Source organism: Apostichopus japonicus, chromosome 16 (genome assembly GCF_037975245.1).
Source record: "Apostichopus japonicus isolate 1M-3 chromosome 16, ASM3797524v1, whole genome shotgun sequence".
In the NCBI taxonomy this organism is placed as follows: domain Eukaryota; kingdom Metazoa; phylum Echinodermata; class Holothuroidea; order Aspidochirotida; family Stichopodidae; genus Apostichopus; species Apostichopus japonicus.
This window is the reverse complement of record NC_092576.1, coordinates 3,243,435-3,262,138: the sequence shown is the minus strand read 5'-3', so window position 1 is coordinate 3,262,138 and position 18,704 is coordinate 3,243,435. Positions and strand designations below refer to the sequence as shown.

Below are 18,704 nucleotides of genomic sequence, written 5' to 3'. Positions count from 1 at the left end.
CCTGCAAAAAGAATTGTACTTATCAATATACTTTTCTACTATTTTTTGCTGTGTGAGATTGAAATAATTAGGAATACCACTTAGATCTGCACTTAGTTGTGTTAATTGTTGTAGTAGTAGTTGCTGTATAGCTCCTGTTCATGTGCGTGCTTTGCGTAATAAAGGTTCAAGTATGAATATGTATTTTAATCACGAGAAATAGTATTCACGCTCTGATTGGACTGTAATCCCTCTTTCTTTTAGTTTTGTGCAAGTCACTTTAATTGAGAGAGGTGAGGAAATTAAATATTTTCATAACAGCAGTTTACAACGTTTTCACGATTCGGCTCAAAAATAACTAGATCGATGTGCTCGATGGTGTTTCTGATTAGAATTTATGCTATAGATAGTTTCATGTTTCCAGAAAAAGATCGAATAGATAGCACTTCGTTATTTAACTATATGAGAAGTTCAACTAAGATGCTATGATGTAAAGTACACTGTGAGTTAAAGATGCATATGTTATGAAACGAACGTGGTAAAGTGTATGTGTGTTGATGTATATTGTGAAGGGCAACGAACTTTGACATATCTCTTGAGTATTTATGACCACACTCTTCCAGGATATCTTGTATCATGTTCAGAGAGAAAGGTTAAAGGTCCTGTGTCATTTTAAGCAAAACATGCATTTCAGTGTTTTCCATGCATTTGTCAACCTGTTGTTAACATTTTCCTAAACATTGGTCTTATCGTATTGTTTGTTGTTTTATTTAGATAGTCTTTAACATATTTGATTAATGGAAATCTTTTGTTGAATGAAAATGTCAGTATCGAGTCTGGAAGTAATCATAAATATTTGTTAATGTGGTGATATAGACAGTGGTGTTAGATTCAAAGAATGACTAGGATCCCTCGACAGGCATTGGTTAGTCGCAATACATAGTCCGTATACTGTTAATGTAAACATGAACAAACAGAGATGTCGCAACTACGTATCGTATATGTTAAATACTTACGTCATGACTCGATGCTATCTGCAGGAGTTGAATGGTCGACCTCTGGAGTAACTTGGTGTCATCCTCCCTGATTGGTAGTGTCTCAGAACACAGATCTTTAACAGTCTCCATGATGCCATCAAACTTTCCACTTTGTTCCAGGATACAAAGAATGGCAAACTTATCACCACCTTTCTTGCTCTTCAAGTATTCGATGATATTACTTCCAGCTCCAGAGTTTAATCCACAAGCAAACCGAAACACGTACTGGAGGTCAAATGGATCCATCTTACCGAGTCTTGGTTCTAGTTCAGCTGGATCTTCCACATCTGCAGCGATACCCGTCACATGAAATGAGGCGAACCATTCACAGAATATTTTATGGTAAAAACTGACCTCAGTCTTGGTCTTGATGTTTTCACTGGGAGTAGCTGCATCTGTTATTACAATGACCTCCTCCTCTACTAAAATACCTACACGGATGTGATGATTATAAAAGCCTTCACCTAGTCGTTTGATCAGCGACACTTTCTCCCAGACAATCTGTTGATTCTCTCTGCTGAGTCCTTCGAAAGCTACTTTACTAAGTTCCTCGTGATTAGCTTCGAACATTGTTGCGTATCTTTCAACGTTGTATTCTTCTGCTTTGTTTCTTGTGTGATGGTGGAAACACCTCATCATGTAGCGAAAGAAATCAGTGACAGATTTGAATTTCTGAAAATCTTCCCTTTCATGTGTCATGTGAGAAAACATAGAAAAGAAGAGAGGAACCTGGCAGAGGTCATCAATAATGACGTTTTCCTTGAGACCTTTCTTGACTTTAGCAACAGCCTTCTCATTATTTCCACAAACAGCCTTTCTGATGTACTCATCTCGGGCGGCATCATCAAAACCAGTCAATTTAATGCGGGTTGTATTGGGTGTATCATAATCCTTTGGTAAGTACCTAGTGGTCAAGGTAACATCAGACTCAGGAAACATTTGTAACATCATGATACGTCCCACGTCATTTTCTTTGTCCTTCTCTGGGTATTCATCATAACCATCTAACTGAAATGCAACTGACCTACAACTCTCTATTATTTCCCGAATGTCTCTTATCTTGACTCTTCTTTCGTCAGGTATTAGATACAATTTGATTGCTTTATATATGGACGTCACATTACCCATCTGTCTCAGCTTAAGTAGGATTAGAATCTCTACGTCATAGAGAGGGGAGTCCGGAACACCATTACACCAGTCATAGGCTAGCTGCAGCGTAAGAGTCGATTTGCCGTACCCTGGTTCTCCTTCTATGATACGTCTGTTAGATCTCATACGAGAATCATTGAAAATGTTTTTGTATGATTCTAAACGTTCCCATTGTATAGCTTTAGCATATGACGCGGCTCCCCCAACCGACGCATTGACGCCACTCTCTACAAAGACATTATCTACACAATAAAGTCTTTCTTGTATATAAGGAATAGGTTTTACTCCGTTATAATGGATTTCATATCTCTTCTTCAAAGCTTTTATCAGTATTTGTTTCTTATCTGTGAGAAAACGAGGAGAATAAATATTGAGTTATTTCCCATAGTAGGGACTATTCTTATTGACAGCTTTGTAAAGGTGTCGTACGCTTACAAACTTCAGACACCGATTCTTTAGGAAGAAATCTGACTAGGCGTGAGTAAGTTAAAGAAGAGAACATCGGTAAAAGATGCAAAAAGCACTGCAAACTCGTAAATACTATACGTAGGGCATTCGTCAACATGTGAGTGTATGAAACGTGGTTAGAAATTGTAGAAGTATACCTTGTTTTTTTTTTAAGAAGACAGAATGTATTCGTCATTTATTCACGAACTGAAGTTCTAATATATTTTATAGTTTTAGTCCATTTCTATTCTAATTTTCCGGGGGGGGGGGGGGGAGGGTTGGTTGGTTGTGGTTGGAGAATCGTAATAAGTACGGAGTGAGGAAGGTACAGGTTGCAGATATTGTTCCGCTTTTTTGACAAATGTTCTTAAAGTAAACATAATAGAATTTCATGTATAGTTCCAAATTAATGAAGCAAGCAAAATAAAATAAACATCGGAATTGATTGTAACATAACGATATGTTGAAAATAATCATTAAGTATTAACGTTGTTCTTGTATATGCTAAAAATAAAAAAGAATAGCACACCGTACCTTCCAAATTCTGTGGTTCCGCCATTTCTTCAACAATTACTGATTCTTCCTCTGATGGATCCTCGTTGTTTGCCAAGCTGGTGGAGCGGCTGACGTCACATCACCGTGGTAGGATGTTTGTGACGTCAAATTTGGCGTCTTCGTTGACTGACTCTTAGTCTTCCCTTTGAATCTTTATTTCCCATCTTTTATCATGAATCTGTGTCATGTTTCAAATAAAAACGAAAACATGAATCATAATATCGGGTTGAAAAACAACAACTGAAATATGATCTGTTAATAAGGAACTCCAATCTGATAATTAAAAGTTGCATTTTGTGTTTTAAATCTCTCATAATGTTGGTATTAAACCTTACCGTTAAGAACAATATGATATGCCGATAATCTAGAACAAATCATTACAAATGGCATAAGTCACTAACGTTGGATAAATATGAAAACAATGTTGGGAAATATTTTACAGATTATATCATGATGATTGAGGTTGCTACACGTTTAAAAGAAAATGATTTACCTGGACCAAGATGTGATCAGCCGGTGTTAATAGAAATTATCCGGAAAGTAGGTCACAAAATTATACTCATCATTACAGTTAAAATAATTAAATTACTATATATATCGAAGGAGTGGTCGTCCTTTCCGTGATACACACTGTACAATATGCACTGTGCAGATCAAAATGGCGTCTCTAAACGTGTGGTCATATGATATTTGCACACTGCACGATCACTTCAAGAGCTAACCTCAAAGTTCATATTTGCACTAGTCGAACAGATTTAGTTTGGTTTTATATTTTACACAGTTTTTGCTTATCAATAATTTTTTCTACATGGCTCGTGATAAACGTCGTTGTACCGTATCTCTAAAGTAACATAACAATGTCTTGTTATATTAAATACTTTTTATTACTTTTGGGTTTTCTTGCGGTATGAGGTTAACCATTAATAGTAAATGCTAGGCGTACTTCTTTGTACTGTTCTACGCAGCAAGTTCTTCTTCATTGGGCTAACAAGAAATGTGGTATATCACAAGTTATATGTTACGTTAAATGTGGTCCAGTTAAATCTCATTTTTATACATTAAATATATTAATCAGAAAAAAAGTGATGGAACCTCTAAAGGGTAGTACACGAATTTGTTGAACCTCTCATCTATGCAAAGAGGGTTATACATAAATCATTAAATGGGTAATGTCCCATTGTCTCCTCTTTGCATTGATAACCTATGAAATTAAAGAGACATTGTTACGTACTACTTCAGACTCAATTGGTCGTCTTACTGCGTATATTACACTTTCGATCAATATTTAATTTAAGGCGTGAAGGTGAATGCTTCAATTGTATAAAAAGGTAATTATTTGTATCAGTTATTTATACTGAGTTATAAATGAATGTCTTTCAATTTTAACAGAAATGGCCTAGTATAGGTCAGCCACGTCATGAAAGCAAAAAATAATACCCCCAATCTAATACGTCTAGTTTTCTGGTGCTTTATATATTATAGAGTCGAATGATATCATCGTATTCATTAAAATGTTCGCTATTAATGAATATCTTGATACTATTTGCAAAGAAGATGAATTTAAAGCTTTACGTAACTCCCTATACATTTCGGAATGACTTTTGTTTAGCATTCTAAGTTCTTACTTGTTATTTGTTTCCGTTCCTGGTCTTTCAAAGTACCTAACAATATCATCATTAAACTTAGACCGCTCATGAATTATAAAAACAAAACTTTAATATCAAAATCTTCATGAATCTTAATCCGCAGTTTACATTCATGACCCTTTAAATATGACGCTATGCTGACCTTTGACACTGTACTGAGAGGTTTGGATCCTTACCTGCCGTACACTGGTACAATCTCCATAAAGATATTAAAATGATAACGTGTTGGTATTGGATGCACAATGCTTGAGTTTATAGATACGACACCAAATATTAACTACCTCAAAACAGCAAGAGGGACAAAGTCCATCAAAAACGAAACTTGCCGAGTGAATAAGCATAATGTCTCTAATAACAATGTAAAACCTGATAACAGGCAACGAACGTTTGGAAACTTCTCGATAACGGTTTCCAAACGGTTATGTGATAATCATGATTGTACTCTGTGGTGTATTAACGTAAACTTTGACCTCAATTATCACAATGCGTTACATACATTTCCTTATCGCCTAACTTACAGCCTAATAAAGTCTCAGAATGCATCATTTCAAGACTAACATTTACTTTGTGCTTGGGGACGACCCCCACATCCCTCTATTGCAGCCGGTTTTTTGTTTAAAATCCTACTTCCGCCACTGTCATGTGTTAACTCATACAAATTAAGGAACAGGTTATGTTCGATCACCTTCTCAAAAAGCAAGGCCATACAAGATAGATCGTTCATCCCTCGCTGCTTTGATTCCTTTGATGTATGTCAGTGAAGTAATAAGTTGAATCAACATGAAAAGAAAAACGGCACATGTGTTATCATTATAATCGCATTACGTCCTAACACTCTTCTCGTCAGACACTATTTAAGCAAAAGAAAATCTTAATTCAAATAGGCGACAACGTATACTTCGCTTGAAAGACATTGTTGGCTTAGTTTGGCAAGTATATGGCGCAGGGAAAGGAGGCCAGACCTGGTCAACTGTTTGCGCACGAGACCCCTGCTTGTCTCGAAATCAAGATATACATATATTCGGGGTTTTTTTTACCAGCAATTCTTTGTTTCGTAGCAAATCAAACAGTTGTAACCTTGAAATATGTGACTTTCATTAACGAGAATATCAATAAAATACATGGAGCAGCCAAAGTTAATTGTTTCAAATAAGGCTACCAATTTTCTATCCAACAGGTTTGACCGTCCTCGTGTATTTTGTAAAAACATGTTCATGGAAATAGAGTTAGGGAAGTATTTATCAAAATTATTCGTTAGAAACGAAAAGAAAAGAAGAGAAATAATAAATTTACAGTAACTAATCTTTCTGTTATTTATTTTTTTGTGCTTGAAAAGCACTATAAAGGAGAACAAGGAATACGTTAAGCTGTTGTACATTTCTTTTCCTTAAAGTGTTTTAACTCTTTTAACTCCATCTATACTTGACCGCCGCTAGGTCTTTGTCTCTGTCTGCCTATGAACTCAGAACCGATGGTAGTGTACTTAACCCACATTATCCGAAATTCACTAAGGCTCAAATGAAGTTTTCACACCAGCTTCAAAGTCCTTTGTAATATTTCACCACCCCCCTCCCCACCGTCCCACCCGTTACTTGCGGGCTCGTCTAAAAGACGAATTCTATCGTAATGCCTTAATAATCAGCAATAAAAACTAACCAATCAATAAATAAGGAGTTTTTTAACTGAAGACAATGGAAAGGCAGTACTTCAAGTAGCGTTTGCATTGGATTCTGTCAAACTGTGACTAGTCATGTGACACTTAAATATATTTCATGTCATGTGTGCATTTTCCAGTTTATCAAAGCATGAAAATATTCGGAGACCGCTAGATTAAGATCAATATTGAAGATTTCACTAACAGGCTATTTTCTGTATCACACATTTAACGTAATTGTCTTTAATTTCTTAGGTCGGAAAATATCTGAACTTCTGGGAAATTTGAGAGCAAACTTGGATGACTAATGTGACAACTAATTTTTATGTAACATACATGGCTTAATGTCATGACGATCAGGTTTGAACCAAAAAGTCAGCCTTAAATCAGTCTGATCTACCTAAGACTGGTTCCAGGGGTGGGGTGAGGTGGGTGTTGGTGGCTTCAGGTGATAGCAGGAGTCATTCAAAGAATGCATTATTATAAAGTTTTTCTCGTAAGCTTTGAAAGGATTAATATGCACCGTGCAAATCTCGTTATGCATTGCGCAACTTTGCGGCTTTCTCCTTGTAATGGTATACACGCTATAATGTATGCATGGTTGCACAAACAGCTTAATAAAGTCTCAAAGTTCAACGAGTTATTAGTCGTCAATATGATTATATCAGCTCTCATATCTTCACACCTTGGTAAAATATTTGCTATATCGCTCGTCTCAAAAAGACTGTAAACGCAAAGTCAATAAAAACGAATCTCCTTAGATAAGCACACACATATTTAGAGTTAAATATAGTATTAGGATAACAATTCACGAGATGGGACCAAATTGTGACATTTGCCAGGAGAAGTTTACACTAGATCGGTAGTAATCGTCAAATATTATGGTTTTAGAAGGACATATGGGTTGTTAATGTTGGACGAGATGCATGGAAATATGTTCATATCTTATCCAGGATTCTGTCGTTTTCATTAACAGACTGAGTCCTTACATCTGTAATAGTGTGTTATTGTATCATAAAGATGACGAATGATACTAACCCGTCCATTTTTATTTCAAAATAAAAATATAAATAACAACGACGAAAATGTGTATGAAATTTGTATTCGAATTAGTTTCATATGTTCCTCATATTTTCCTTTTTGAGTTTGATCGGAGAGAAGGAGTGTGCAGCTGTACTATTTTACATGCTGAGATTGCTGGTGAATTTTTATCTAATGATTACGTTAATTACGTTGTTACATAAATCTTATTTCATTGGTGCACTCGTCGCGAGACACAGACCAATATTTAGTTGGGTCAATATGTTGGACAATGAAGCTATTAAAAGGACAATTGCAGTAACAGCATTTGACGTATAAAGTTACCACACGTTGATGTAAAACGTGGTAGAAATATAAACGACGTGTTTCCTATTAAAGCTACGCCGAGTTCTTCTTATAAGAAACAAATGTTGTCATTAGATAATTTGGATATCTACGTCATAAACAAAATATATAAAGTTGATGGCGACATTTAAATGAATATTAAATATTCAGTTAACACAATTAACTTTAGATTTGTCTTTCATCCCGTCTTTGAATCTGTACCATTCAGTACCGAGCACTGCTTCTATTAAAGATAATAAACAGATGATAAAGTATTGACATTATATGATTGTGTGCTTACACAGATTGCTTACCACCGAGTGAGGCAAAGTCCATTGCTCTCCCGCAACCCCACAAAAAAATACAGAATTAATAAGAGTAAACATATTTTTCGTTTTTATGTATACTTTAATATGACTAATGTCAAATAACGAAAAAGTGTTACATACGAGTTGGTACGCCCTGGATGCATGTCTAAATTTTAAATGATCGAAATAAGTTTTTTTTTCTTAATTAATAAGGGGTTCGAGTATTGGAAATGGTTAAGAACTTGCTTTAGAGGTAAATACATGGTTATATCTGGAAGTCATTTATCCAGTTGGTGTAATTACGTTAGTAGGTGAAGTTTATACCAAATTTTGTACTGATAGCCATCTGGAGATTAGAAGTTAGTCATAAAAGTTAAACAAAGCAAAGACGAGAACAATAAAACAACAAGATAGAAATGACAGGACTATTTCTTTGTAGATATCTCGTACGATTACGTTATCAGGTGCATTTTATGCTACATTTGTATTACTTTATAAAGTGGGAGTCTTAGTAGGAAAGTATCTTGTTGGGTTTATACCGTTATAATCATCTTTACGCGAAAGGTTGGAAAAGTGAAGAGTAGACAATACAAAATGGTTTCTTTAAAGAGCTAATCGAGACTGTTAATGTTTATAAAATATTTGATAATCACTATTTTTTATACTCTTTGTTCTTTATGTGTATCTCTGGTAAAAAATAAAGACATTAGATTTATACAATCTCTAGTATCATCTTTCCTTAACTTACCGATGTACATAAACCCCGACACATATCAGAACATATGAATCTTATTTTAATATGTTATTTTAATAAATTATGTATATGATCAATAAAAGAAGAACATATACCAATAATACTGGTCAAGTTTGCTAAATTTGCTACATGTCGTTTTGAGATGTTGACGGTTGAAATGGTCACAGTTTGTACCATAAATGGATTTGAAGCAAACAGTTGTGATGTAATAGTTGTTTTGTTTTGTTCAATTGTTCTTGTTTTGACCTTGGCTTGGATAGGATTCAAATTTGTTTTAGAGGTTGTAATGTTATCCACACCTCACAGACTATAATATAATGGGATCCAATTTCGTCAAAAAAGTTGGATATATCAGTGTGCATCTATGAAAACACACCTGTTTGTTTCAATTTCAGTTTGGTATAAAACATTCAACTCCTAATGTTGTACTTTCGAAAAAGATGCATATAAATTGAATAAAAATTCACCACATTGCTTTGAATATGTTCCACTTTATTTCATCAGCCACAAATAAAACTGTCCTGTTCAGCCACAAATGGTGCCAGGGCGTTTCTAAAGTGATTAAACATAGAACAGTATTAGCCTGGTAAACCTATTGCATAGGTACAATAACGAATCGCAAATAACCCGCTTTCAAAGCATAAAGATGGAATTGATTGATAAGTCATTCTCTTGCAGAAATTAAACTACTCACTTATTTAGGGTGTGTGAATATCAACCTTTTCATATAATGAAGGAACACTATATGTCAGAGCATAAATCTGGAAAATTACGGTAAGAAGGCTCGAACTTATATGTACTGAAAATAACAGAAATATCAACGTTACGACAAATACACAGAGCCATCCTAGTCACCAAAACCAACATCACGATGATTGAGTTAAATATCATTCGCCACTTGCAAGAATCATCTTTCTCAATCGACCACATAGATACAGTAATCCAGAGTTAAATGTAAAACCGATCATCAATGATTCTTCACCCTGTAAAATCAGAAATATTGAACAGGTTGCAGTCGTTCTGGAAAACAATACAGGTATCACTGCAGTCGTCATCGGCGTTGCTTAAAGTAGTTTTGGATTGTTCCAGTCTTTTACGGATGTAAAAATATGACGTCATCTCTGAGAGCAATACGGTGTTCTTAGGTGTAAATCCCTTCTTATTTGAATCAAATTTAACTTTCTTAAGAGATACATAATAAATAAAATAACTCTACTGCATCTTTGAATTATAGAAAGTACATTAATAGTTTACTGCAATAAGTAGTCATGGTCCAGCTAAATGGGATATGTATAAGAAAAAGTCACGTTATTTGAGGATAATTACACTGCGTCCTTGTATTATAGTCAATACCCATTATAAGGATGAACACATTTCTTTGCACATTGTAATCTGAAAAAGAAACAAAATCAATAACATTACATTATATAAACATTTTTATACATTTATTAATACTTTTGACATGTTTGTTAGCCATGTTTGTCATAATGCACTAATGACCAGAGGCAAATTGTTTATTTACTCAGCATTACAGCAACACATATACGGATATTTTAATTATCGCCGCGTTTGACCTGAGGTAATTAAATAACACAAGTGATTTATGTGATTATCCGGCGGCGATGTAAGTATAAGACCGAATCACTTCCGCGAGAAGCATGGAGACGGAGTATCTATGTTTGTTTCTTATTACAATCTGTCTGTAATAAACTCATTAATACCTAATTAATGCCTATGACGTATCATTTATTCTGCTTACTGATAAACTATCAAATACTCTCTTCCGACGAGGATGATACGTTATGGTGACTAGTCTTCTACATACACACTTTACATACACATTACATCAAACTATTATGTACTACGAGCAGAGATATGGGACTGTCTCCTACAATCCTGAAACAGATAGCAAAGGATATTATAGCAGTATTGTGAGTATTTCACATACCTCCCTTTCAAGTTCCTCGTCTGTCATCTGGGTGCCACTCGTGTGCTATAAAACGACACAGAAATGATGTGCTTAGTTTTCAAAGTAGCGATGCTATTTAACAGATTTGGTTAACTGAAAACATCGTCTCCCTATAACCCCGGTAATTTTCTGAAAGCCGTGGTATGTGAAATTTTGGGAGTAATTGGTTACATCATAACATTTTACCATATGAGTACAGTTTAGTTAATTACTATAATGTTGATAATACAATGTAAATGCTGATATTACACCGTCGCTACTTGCGTTCCTTGTTATAGATGAAGACGGCGTTTGTTCGTTCTTTCATATACTTGTTTCTGGAATACAGTCTAACCTCCCAAAGACCAGTTTGTAGATTTAGACGAAAGGAGACGAGTGAAGGATACCACAGAACTGCAACCAATATAAACCATTGGAGTAAACGGGAGACACAAATATAATGATCAAACGAGCTTATGACACCATATGATAACATCATTTGCAAAGAACGAATTGTAGTTTACTAAACCATTACAAAGTTGCTCGTTATTATTGTCAAGTAAATGAGGTATCTTGTTAATAAATTTCACCCGGTATATTTTTATATGTTACTCTGGTAAGAATAATGATATCTGAAGCAGATACCTTGCACTTTCTTTCATGAAGCGTTGAAAGACTGGACACATCACTAAAACGACGGTATTCAACAGAATGAGAATCTATAAATGTACAGAAAGACATCCAAAGAAAGAACCATATAAAATAGCATCATGTGTAAACGCCTTTTTCACGGATAAATTAACGAATATGGAACATGCACGTTGAATGTATTTGGTATTTGCTATAATGAAATCGTGTACTATTCATTCATCCTTTGTTCCAGGTATGAACATATATGCGAGCTTCCTTGATATTGGGATATGCAGCATGTTATACATTTTTCAAATAGGGAATCATCACTGCATCTGAGGGTAAGAATCTAGTAACTAAAAAAAGTTGGTATCTATAAATTTTTAAAGGACCCATCTTTACACCTTTGCAGTATACCGGTTTATGTCCAATTGAATTGATATAGCATATTGGATGAGGGACCCTCTGATCGAAGACTATCAGTTCAGCAGCTCAATGTGGACTGCAAATCGATTGTTCAGGGTTATACAAATGGGTTTTATCTGACGTAAGACAAACAGAAGTTGGATATATTTTCTTTCAAGGAAAACATACCATTTCAGACGTTTAGATGGTTGCATTGCATACCAAGAGCACATTAATTTAATTGAATACAGAACTGTTGACTTCAATCTCACTGTAGTTGGCAGGTTAAGTCAACAATGATGTGTTGAATTGTGATTAAACGAGATAGGTTCAATAATTTGATAAAAAATATATTTTACATCAATCCAAATTTAATCACATCACTACAAAAATCCAACTAAATATTAATGTGAGCAGTCCCAATATGAAGCATCTTCAAGTTCTGAAACATTGACAATTATCAAGATCAGTTCTACTTTAACCAGCAAACTAATATCAAAATAAAGTATCAAAGAAGATGCAGGAACGATTTCCAATGGCGTACATTTTGCCAAACAAATGAACTAGATATTACTTGAAGATGTGATATTATGTATGCCTGTATTTCGTAATATCATTTTAGATACGGTGACACAGTAGTACGTATAACCGAAGCTATATCATCATCCAATAAAGCATACAATAAAATACCCCATATTAGAGAGAATTATATTCGCTTTCAATAACTTCCTGCTTTTAGTTTCTTCTGCAGGTTCCTTGTTTTTCCTCGATCGGTCAGCCTGTGGGTAAATGTCTTACATCTTGTTGTTTCTGTTTTCTGTATAAATCATAACAGTATGAAACAAGCTTATTACTCTTACCTTTATGGAAAACTCACTCACATGAACGAAACTAGGTACATGAAATACCGGTACGTCTAGCACGAAATCCCATCTTGTGAGATTTTGACTCAAAATATCCGTTTGTAGACAAACATAACAATGTGGCCTGTTCTTGTTGTTCAATTAACAACACATTGAACAACTCATATGTGGCTAAATCCGGAATAAACAAATCACGATCGCCTACCTAAGCAACTGTCCGGAGTTATTGTACTTGTTTTGATTATTGGTGGAATGAAGTTATTGACATTTGAATAATAGAAACATTCCCCTGAATTAGAACTATAATCTGTATATCATTTTATCAATATCAAACGTGAACGTAGTACCAGTACTTCTTGATCTAATAGGTTACTTTTAAAACAAGTTTGTAAAGTTTAATTAAAGGGATACTCATATAAATTGAAGAGAAAGAAAAATATTCATGACAGATTAGTTCCATGTGACTATGAATTTACCATAATCAAAGTTCTCTACGGAGTATGCAGAGGCGGTATTCTGACAAAAGGCGGTGGATCTGATATGGAAGTGAAAACATTCTTCACACAGTCTATTAGCTCAAACCACCATCCCAATGTGTTTTTCCTCTAGCAATGGAAGTTTGAAACTATTGTAATTGAATAAACAGATGCATAATCCAAAACTTGGATCATAGTTGCCAAATATGATGTAATCATTACATCTTGAAATGCGATACATTAATAATAGCTTTTTATTTTTTAATGTGTTTGGTTTTCAATTTAGAGATTCATCAGCCTGTATCATGATACTGTGAAGGCTATTTTTGGAAACTAACGGAGATGATTAAAATAATACATACAGAGAGTAGAATTCCAGAACTCCGCCAAGACAAACAACGGTCGATTGAAACAAACCAGGAAATATGAGAGACACAAGATGAAACAACAAATATGTCCATAACTTCCAAAGTAAACGTTTAATAACCGATGGGAAATCACCTTTCCTTTTGTTATATTATCAAACTAATATGTGAGCTATGCAGAAGAAGTAACGTTAATGTTAATGAAAATTTCTAAACGGAGTTAAGGAATAACTTGTCTTTGCCTGATATCAACGAGGATATACGCATTAGATTATGATGATGTAAGTAGGCAATTCAAAACAGCGTAAACCGTGCATGTGGAAATTCATTGGTAGGCGTGTGATACTGTTTACATGAATGACCACCAATTTACACATTTTGTTCCAAGAAAGCCTTGAACATAATTATATACCACGTTTGTGGAAAACTGCCTCAATTTCTCCTATTCAAAAGTTAAAATTTCCTGAATTGTTTATGATTTTAGACCAATTGACTTGGCAGGTATTGCTTTTAACAGTTTGCAGAAGATTTTACCACATGTGATGGATAATGTTTACGCAACTGGAGCCAACCGTCAGTTTTCGTACAAGAATGATGTATCCTGTACCTACGCTGAGCTGCTATTATTCCATGACATCATGTCTCATTAAAATAGTTATAAAAGAGCCATATCAGAAGGGTTATCAGATTTTCTGAACTTAACGTTGGTGTGAACCAGGGGTTTGTTATTTTCATCAAATTCACAGAGCATTATCCTACAGGGATATGAAGTCCAAAGAGATGCTAAAATAATTTGGATATGTCCTTTTCTATGACTGCTACATCAGAATGTGAAGAAAACAAATTTCAATTCCCATGCAAGGATGTACAAAGGCAGACGCTGTAGCAAAATAAGCACCAAACAAGTATAAATTTAAAACCATAAGCAGCTTCTCATCATGAAAGAAACGTTTACTTTTACTTTTCTTCGCAATTCAATTTCTAACAAGAATTTAAGTTAATAACTCATCAATAGTCGAAATCACATTAGATTACTAACAATGTAAAATATCATACTTTACGTTCAAAAATAGGAAATCGAAAGAATGCTTTATACATCGTTTGTAACAAATGAAAATGTCTTTATTGGTGAAAATGAACTGACGGATCAGAAAGCTGCCTCCAACGTCTACAACAAATGAAGAAACCACATGACATTGCCAAAATAAATTATCTAAAGTCTCCTTCTCTTTTTGCAAGAAGAACATAAAGGGCTATCAATTAAGTTCATAAGAAAATAAGAGTTTATTCGTCCGTATTATAAGGTGAATAAAATTAAATTGTAAATATAAAAGTTAAGCTTTCAGAACCGAATACAGTGGACACTGAAAACACGAGGACTCATACTTTGTCGTCAAAGAAAATGAATCGTTTCGTTTTGCAACTGCTTTGGAATTGCTACCAAAATTTGAACTATAAATATTGCTAACAAAGTTAGACACATTTTCATTAGTTTGTGAGGGTCCCAGGCACTTTCTGTAAATGGAGGAGACGGTACCCTCCAGCCGGCTGGAATGGCCGAAATAAGACCCCAGTAAACAGTAAATGGACACGTATTTAAATTAAATTTAAAAAGAAAGGTGGCATAGGGAATGACCGTCTGATCACGATTCAGAACATCTTTTTCATAAATAACCCCTCTCTGGAAAACAAAAAGCGATCAAGGTTCTGTTATTTTTTACTTCAATAAAGGAGTTTTTCCAAATAATTTGGATTCCAAACTCACTTTCCGGGACCTTAAAAGAAGCATTGTGCCAAACGGGAGCAACTTCCGCGGCATAGACAAGTATATTATGAATGTCTGCATCATTGCATCTAAATAGAAAGCTTATACCACAGCTATCAAGAACCATTTCCAGATGGGATTACATAGGACCAATAATATTAAGTTATTATGAATTTTCTTTGAGCATAATCTACAAAGGAAACAGCCATGATCCTATGGAGACTACAGCTACTACAATATAAAGATGATTGAAAAAAATTCTCGTTAGTTTTACCTATCATTATTCAAAACGTTGAGGGAACACAATATTTGCATAATGATTATGTTACTGAAAAAAATGTAGCTAAACATATAAGTGTAAGAGGGCCTGACGTTTCGTACCAGCAGAATCTTGTACAGAGGTGAACTGAAGAAGATCCTGCTAGGATTTAAAGAATATCCTGATAGGATGTAAACGTCATGCCGTCTAACTTTTAAATATTAAATGTTTCAAAATGTAACATTTGAAGATGGTATGATAAGCAGTACGTGTGACACATCGAACATGAATTTCTACAATTGAGAGTAGTGTGACACAGAAGGACGACGTTACACAACAGAATGTATCTTAAATGGTGATTGCATGTACTCAAAGCCAGGAATACCACATTATGTACTTTGCATGTGGACTCATTAAATTCTAACAAGGTAAGAAACAAGCTGTTACTGAAATGATCTTTATAGACGACAAAAGACCTATGTTGGTAAACACGTAAAAGTTAAAATGTAACTTGTAAAATGTATGTTGTCATGATGGTTCCTATTGGTCACCATCCAGTAGGACGTGCATATCACGTTTGTGCATTTTGGAAAGTTATCTAGGGGCGTTTCCAGTTTCTGAAGAACTTTCCTATATCCAATCAAACGCTTTTATTTAGAGTCACATATACATAATAGAGTTTGTTTACTTCCGTGATATCTTACTTTACTGTTCAATGCTGAGTTGAATAGTTTGCTGAGTGCTCGAAGGAACCTAGAATAGAAGTTGAGCTTTATAACAAAATGGGATCGATTTTTGGACGTGAAGTCCACTTTCCTGATGTTTTAGAAGATTTTGCTGACGAAACCACAGCTCATGGTATACCATTAGTCATTCAAAAACCCACAATTCCTCAGAAACTGATTTGGTTTTGTTTGGTGGCAACGTCGTTCGTAATCTTTTGTGTACAAGCATCGAATTTGATATCAACATTTTATTCATACCATACTAACGTTGAATTAGTAACAAGCGAGTCTGTACAGTTCCCAGACGTTACAATCTGCAACTTTAATAAAATGAGGCGAACTCGTTTGGTAAGTAACAAAAAAAGTCTTTACTAAATCATTACTTTACTATAACTGATTCAAATTGTAATCACAATAACTAAGCAAGTAGTAATATATTGTGTTTATAAATTCAACATGATTGGTGATTCAATTTAGAGAATTTAGAGGATCCGATTTCTCGTTTGAAATACTTTGGTGACACAGTCTGCACTTCCAATATCGCGACAATTTGTTCTCATCCGTCCTCCACCCACCTGATCCTTATAAGGTGTCCCTTGTTATATACACTAACTTCCGAATTAGGAAACTAGTACAGTATAGCTTAGTACACATATCTGCGTGAATGGACGAGTTAAGGACGAGAATATATTATTTGCTTAAAAGTATTCTCTCGGCAAATCTTGTCTCAACGTATTCCTCGATTTTAAAATAAAATCAATGCCGCCCTCTGACTATAGTGGCAATATATTTATTGCTTTAATGTGGCATTCTCATCCTTAGCTATAAACAAAATCGGATCTGGGTACTGCTACCGTAAAGTTCCCAGGTGTTCGAGATTCCAATCCGTATCTCAGTTCTGCGTATCCTATAGGCCTACTGTGTATAATTGTACTGTGCTGTGAGTGCGAGCAACTTCCCGCTTGTTTACGAGGTTTGGAGGTTTGGTATGGAACAATGCATTTGTCACAGAAAACAAATCCTCCATGCGACAGGTGCAAACACTTTCTCCGGATTTTCGCTGGCACATCGTACGACAGGTACAGACCGAGGGATCTGCTGCACATGAAACATTTGCATCGCTACTCTCGTCCATTACCTTAAAAGAAACTTTTTGATAGACAAATAGCGATAAACTAAGTTTGCTCATTTTTTAATTTTGTTGCTGACAATCCACATAAAAAAAATCAATTAAGGTTGAGAAATGGTCAGCATAGTTTTGAAATGTCTAATTTACGGTAACCATATAGATAGGCCTAGAAACACCTTATTTTAGTTGTTTTATTGAACAGGCAAACAACAGTATTGATATAATGATTTGCGCTGTGTAATGAATGGGAAAGAAATCCGAGAACTTCTCACGTTAGTTCAGCCGAAGATCAAGTAGTCACATGGACAACTTTCAGGCGTCAGGCTGTGCATTGGTATACATTTCGTCCTTTTTTCAGTAAACTTGAAACGCTGAAAAGGTAATTATGTTGTTTACTTCTATGTTGTCTGTTATAATGTTGTTGTCTCTGTTAATGTTGTTGTCTCATTTAATGTTGTTGTCTCTTTCAATGTTATTATTTCTTGTTGATGTTGTTGTCTCCTTTACATTGTTGTCTACTTTACTGTTGTTCTCTCCTTCGATGTTGTTGTCTACTTTGATGCTGACGACGCTGCTCACTTTTATGTCGTAAAGCTACGAATACATATTTAACAAATTAGTGCTCCAGAACTAGCCAAAATGTCCGAGAGAGACCGACTAACCCGTCTTGTAGGGCTAGGTTATGCAAACAAAATGATAGCAGAATTGACGGAATCTCTGTAAAATAAGTGAAGAACCTACAAAAGTCTGTCAACTTAAGAAAAAGAGATATATGGTCAAGTTACAGGTACAGACCTAGCCGTTAGGTATATAATATACAGCCTTAATTAGTATAACCACTTTACCGCATTGCATGGATCAAAACTACAGGCTATGTGATGTCATTGTATGGGTAAAAATGAGGAAAGCAAAACTCTTCGATCAAACTTTATGCCCACTGTAAAAATAACGTTCTCATAATGTTTTCAAAAGGGTCAGTGTAGTTTAAGTTTAACAGCAAGGAATGTGAGCCATATAGTGGGCTTTGTTATCCTATTGCTGTTTATAAAGTCCAAGTTTAGGACGCGCGTTTGGGGTAGATAAATGATGGAGCAACGTCATTAACATTAACAGCAATATTAACGACGACAACATTGAAGGAGACAACAACATTAAATGAGACAACAATATAAGAAAAATCATCAAAGGAGACAACGGCAAGAAAGGAGACAACAACATCAAACGGCAGACAACATAGAAATAAAC

General features: G+C 34.9%; 2 protein-coding genes and 1 long non-coding RNA gene across 5 annotated transcripts in view; 1 reads left to right on the top strand and 2 right to left on the bottom strand.

Moving 5' to 3' along the window:
• LOC139983724 (uncharacterized) overlaps positions 1–3,800 on the bottom strand; it is a 28,885-nt gene extending 25,085 nt beyond the window's left edge. The window contains exons 1-3 of the mRNA XM_071997456.1: positions 3,661–3,800; positions 3,147–3,345; positions 996–2,509 (exon numbers count right to left, since the gene is read on the bottom strand). Of these exons, the coding sequence (XP_071853557.1) occupies positions 996–2,509; positions 3,147–3,171 (1,539 nt within the window). The 5' untranslated portion in view covers positions 3,172–3,345; positions 3,661–3,800. The remainder of the gene's footprint in view (positions 1–995; positions 2,510–3,146; positions 3,346–3,660) is intronic.
• Positions 1–18,704, top strand: part of LOC139982444 (epithelial sodium channel subunit beta-like) — a 131,071-nt gene that overhangs the window by 101,621 nt on the left and 10,746 nt on the right. The window contains exon 1 of one of the 3 annotated variants that reach the window (XM_071995316.1): positions 16,337–16,678. The exons of 1 other annotated variant lie outside the window; for it this stretch is intronic. In XM_071995316.1, coding sequence (XP_071851417.1) covers positions 16,388–16,678 — 291 coding nt within the window. In that variant the 5' untranslated portion in view covers positions 16,337–16,387. Of the gene's footprint in view, positions 1–16,336; positions 16,679–18,704 lie in introns of those variants that run through there. One more of the 3 variants, XM_071995318.1, reaches the window with a different exon arrangement.
• Positions 9,370–11,541, bottom strand: LOC139982451 (uncharacterized). The gene is made up of 4 exons (XR_011798182.1): positions 11,488–11,541; positions 11,198–11,256; positions 10,843–10,887; positions 9,370–10,286 (listed from the first exon to the last, which is right to left on the bottom strand). It is a non-coding gene; the product is annotated as an uncharacterized lncRNA (long non-coding RNA).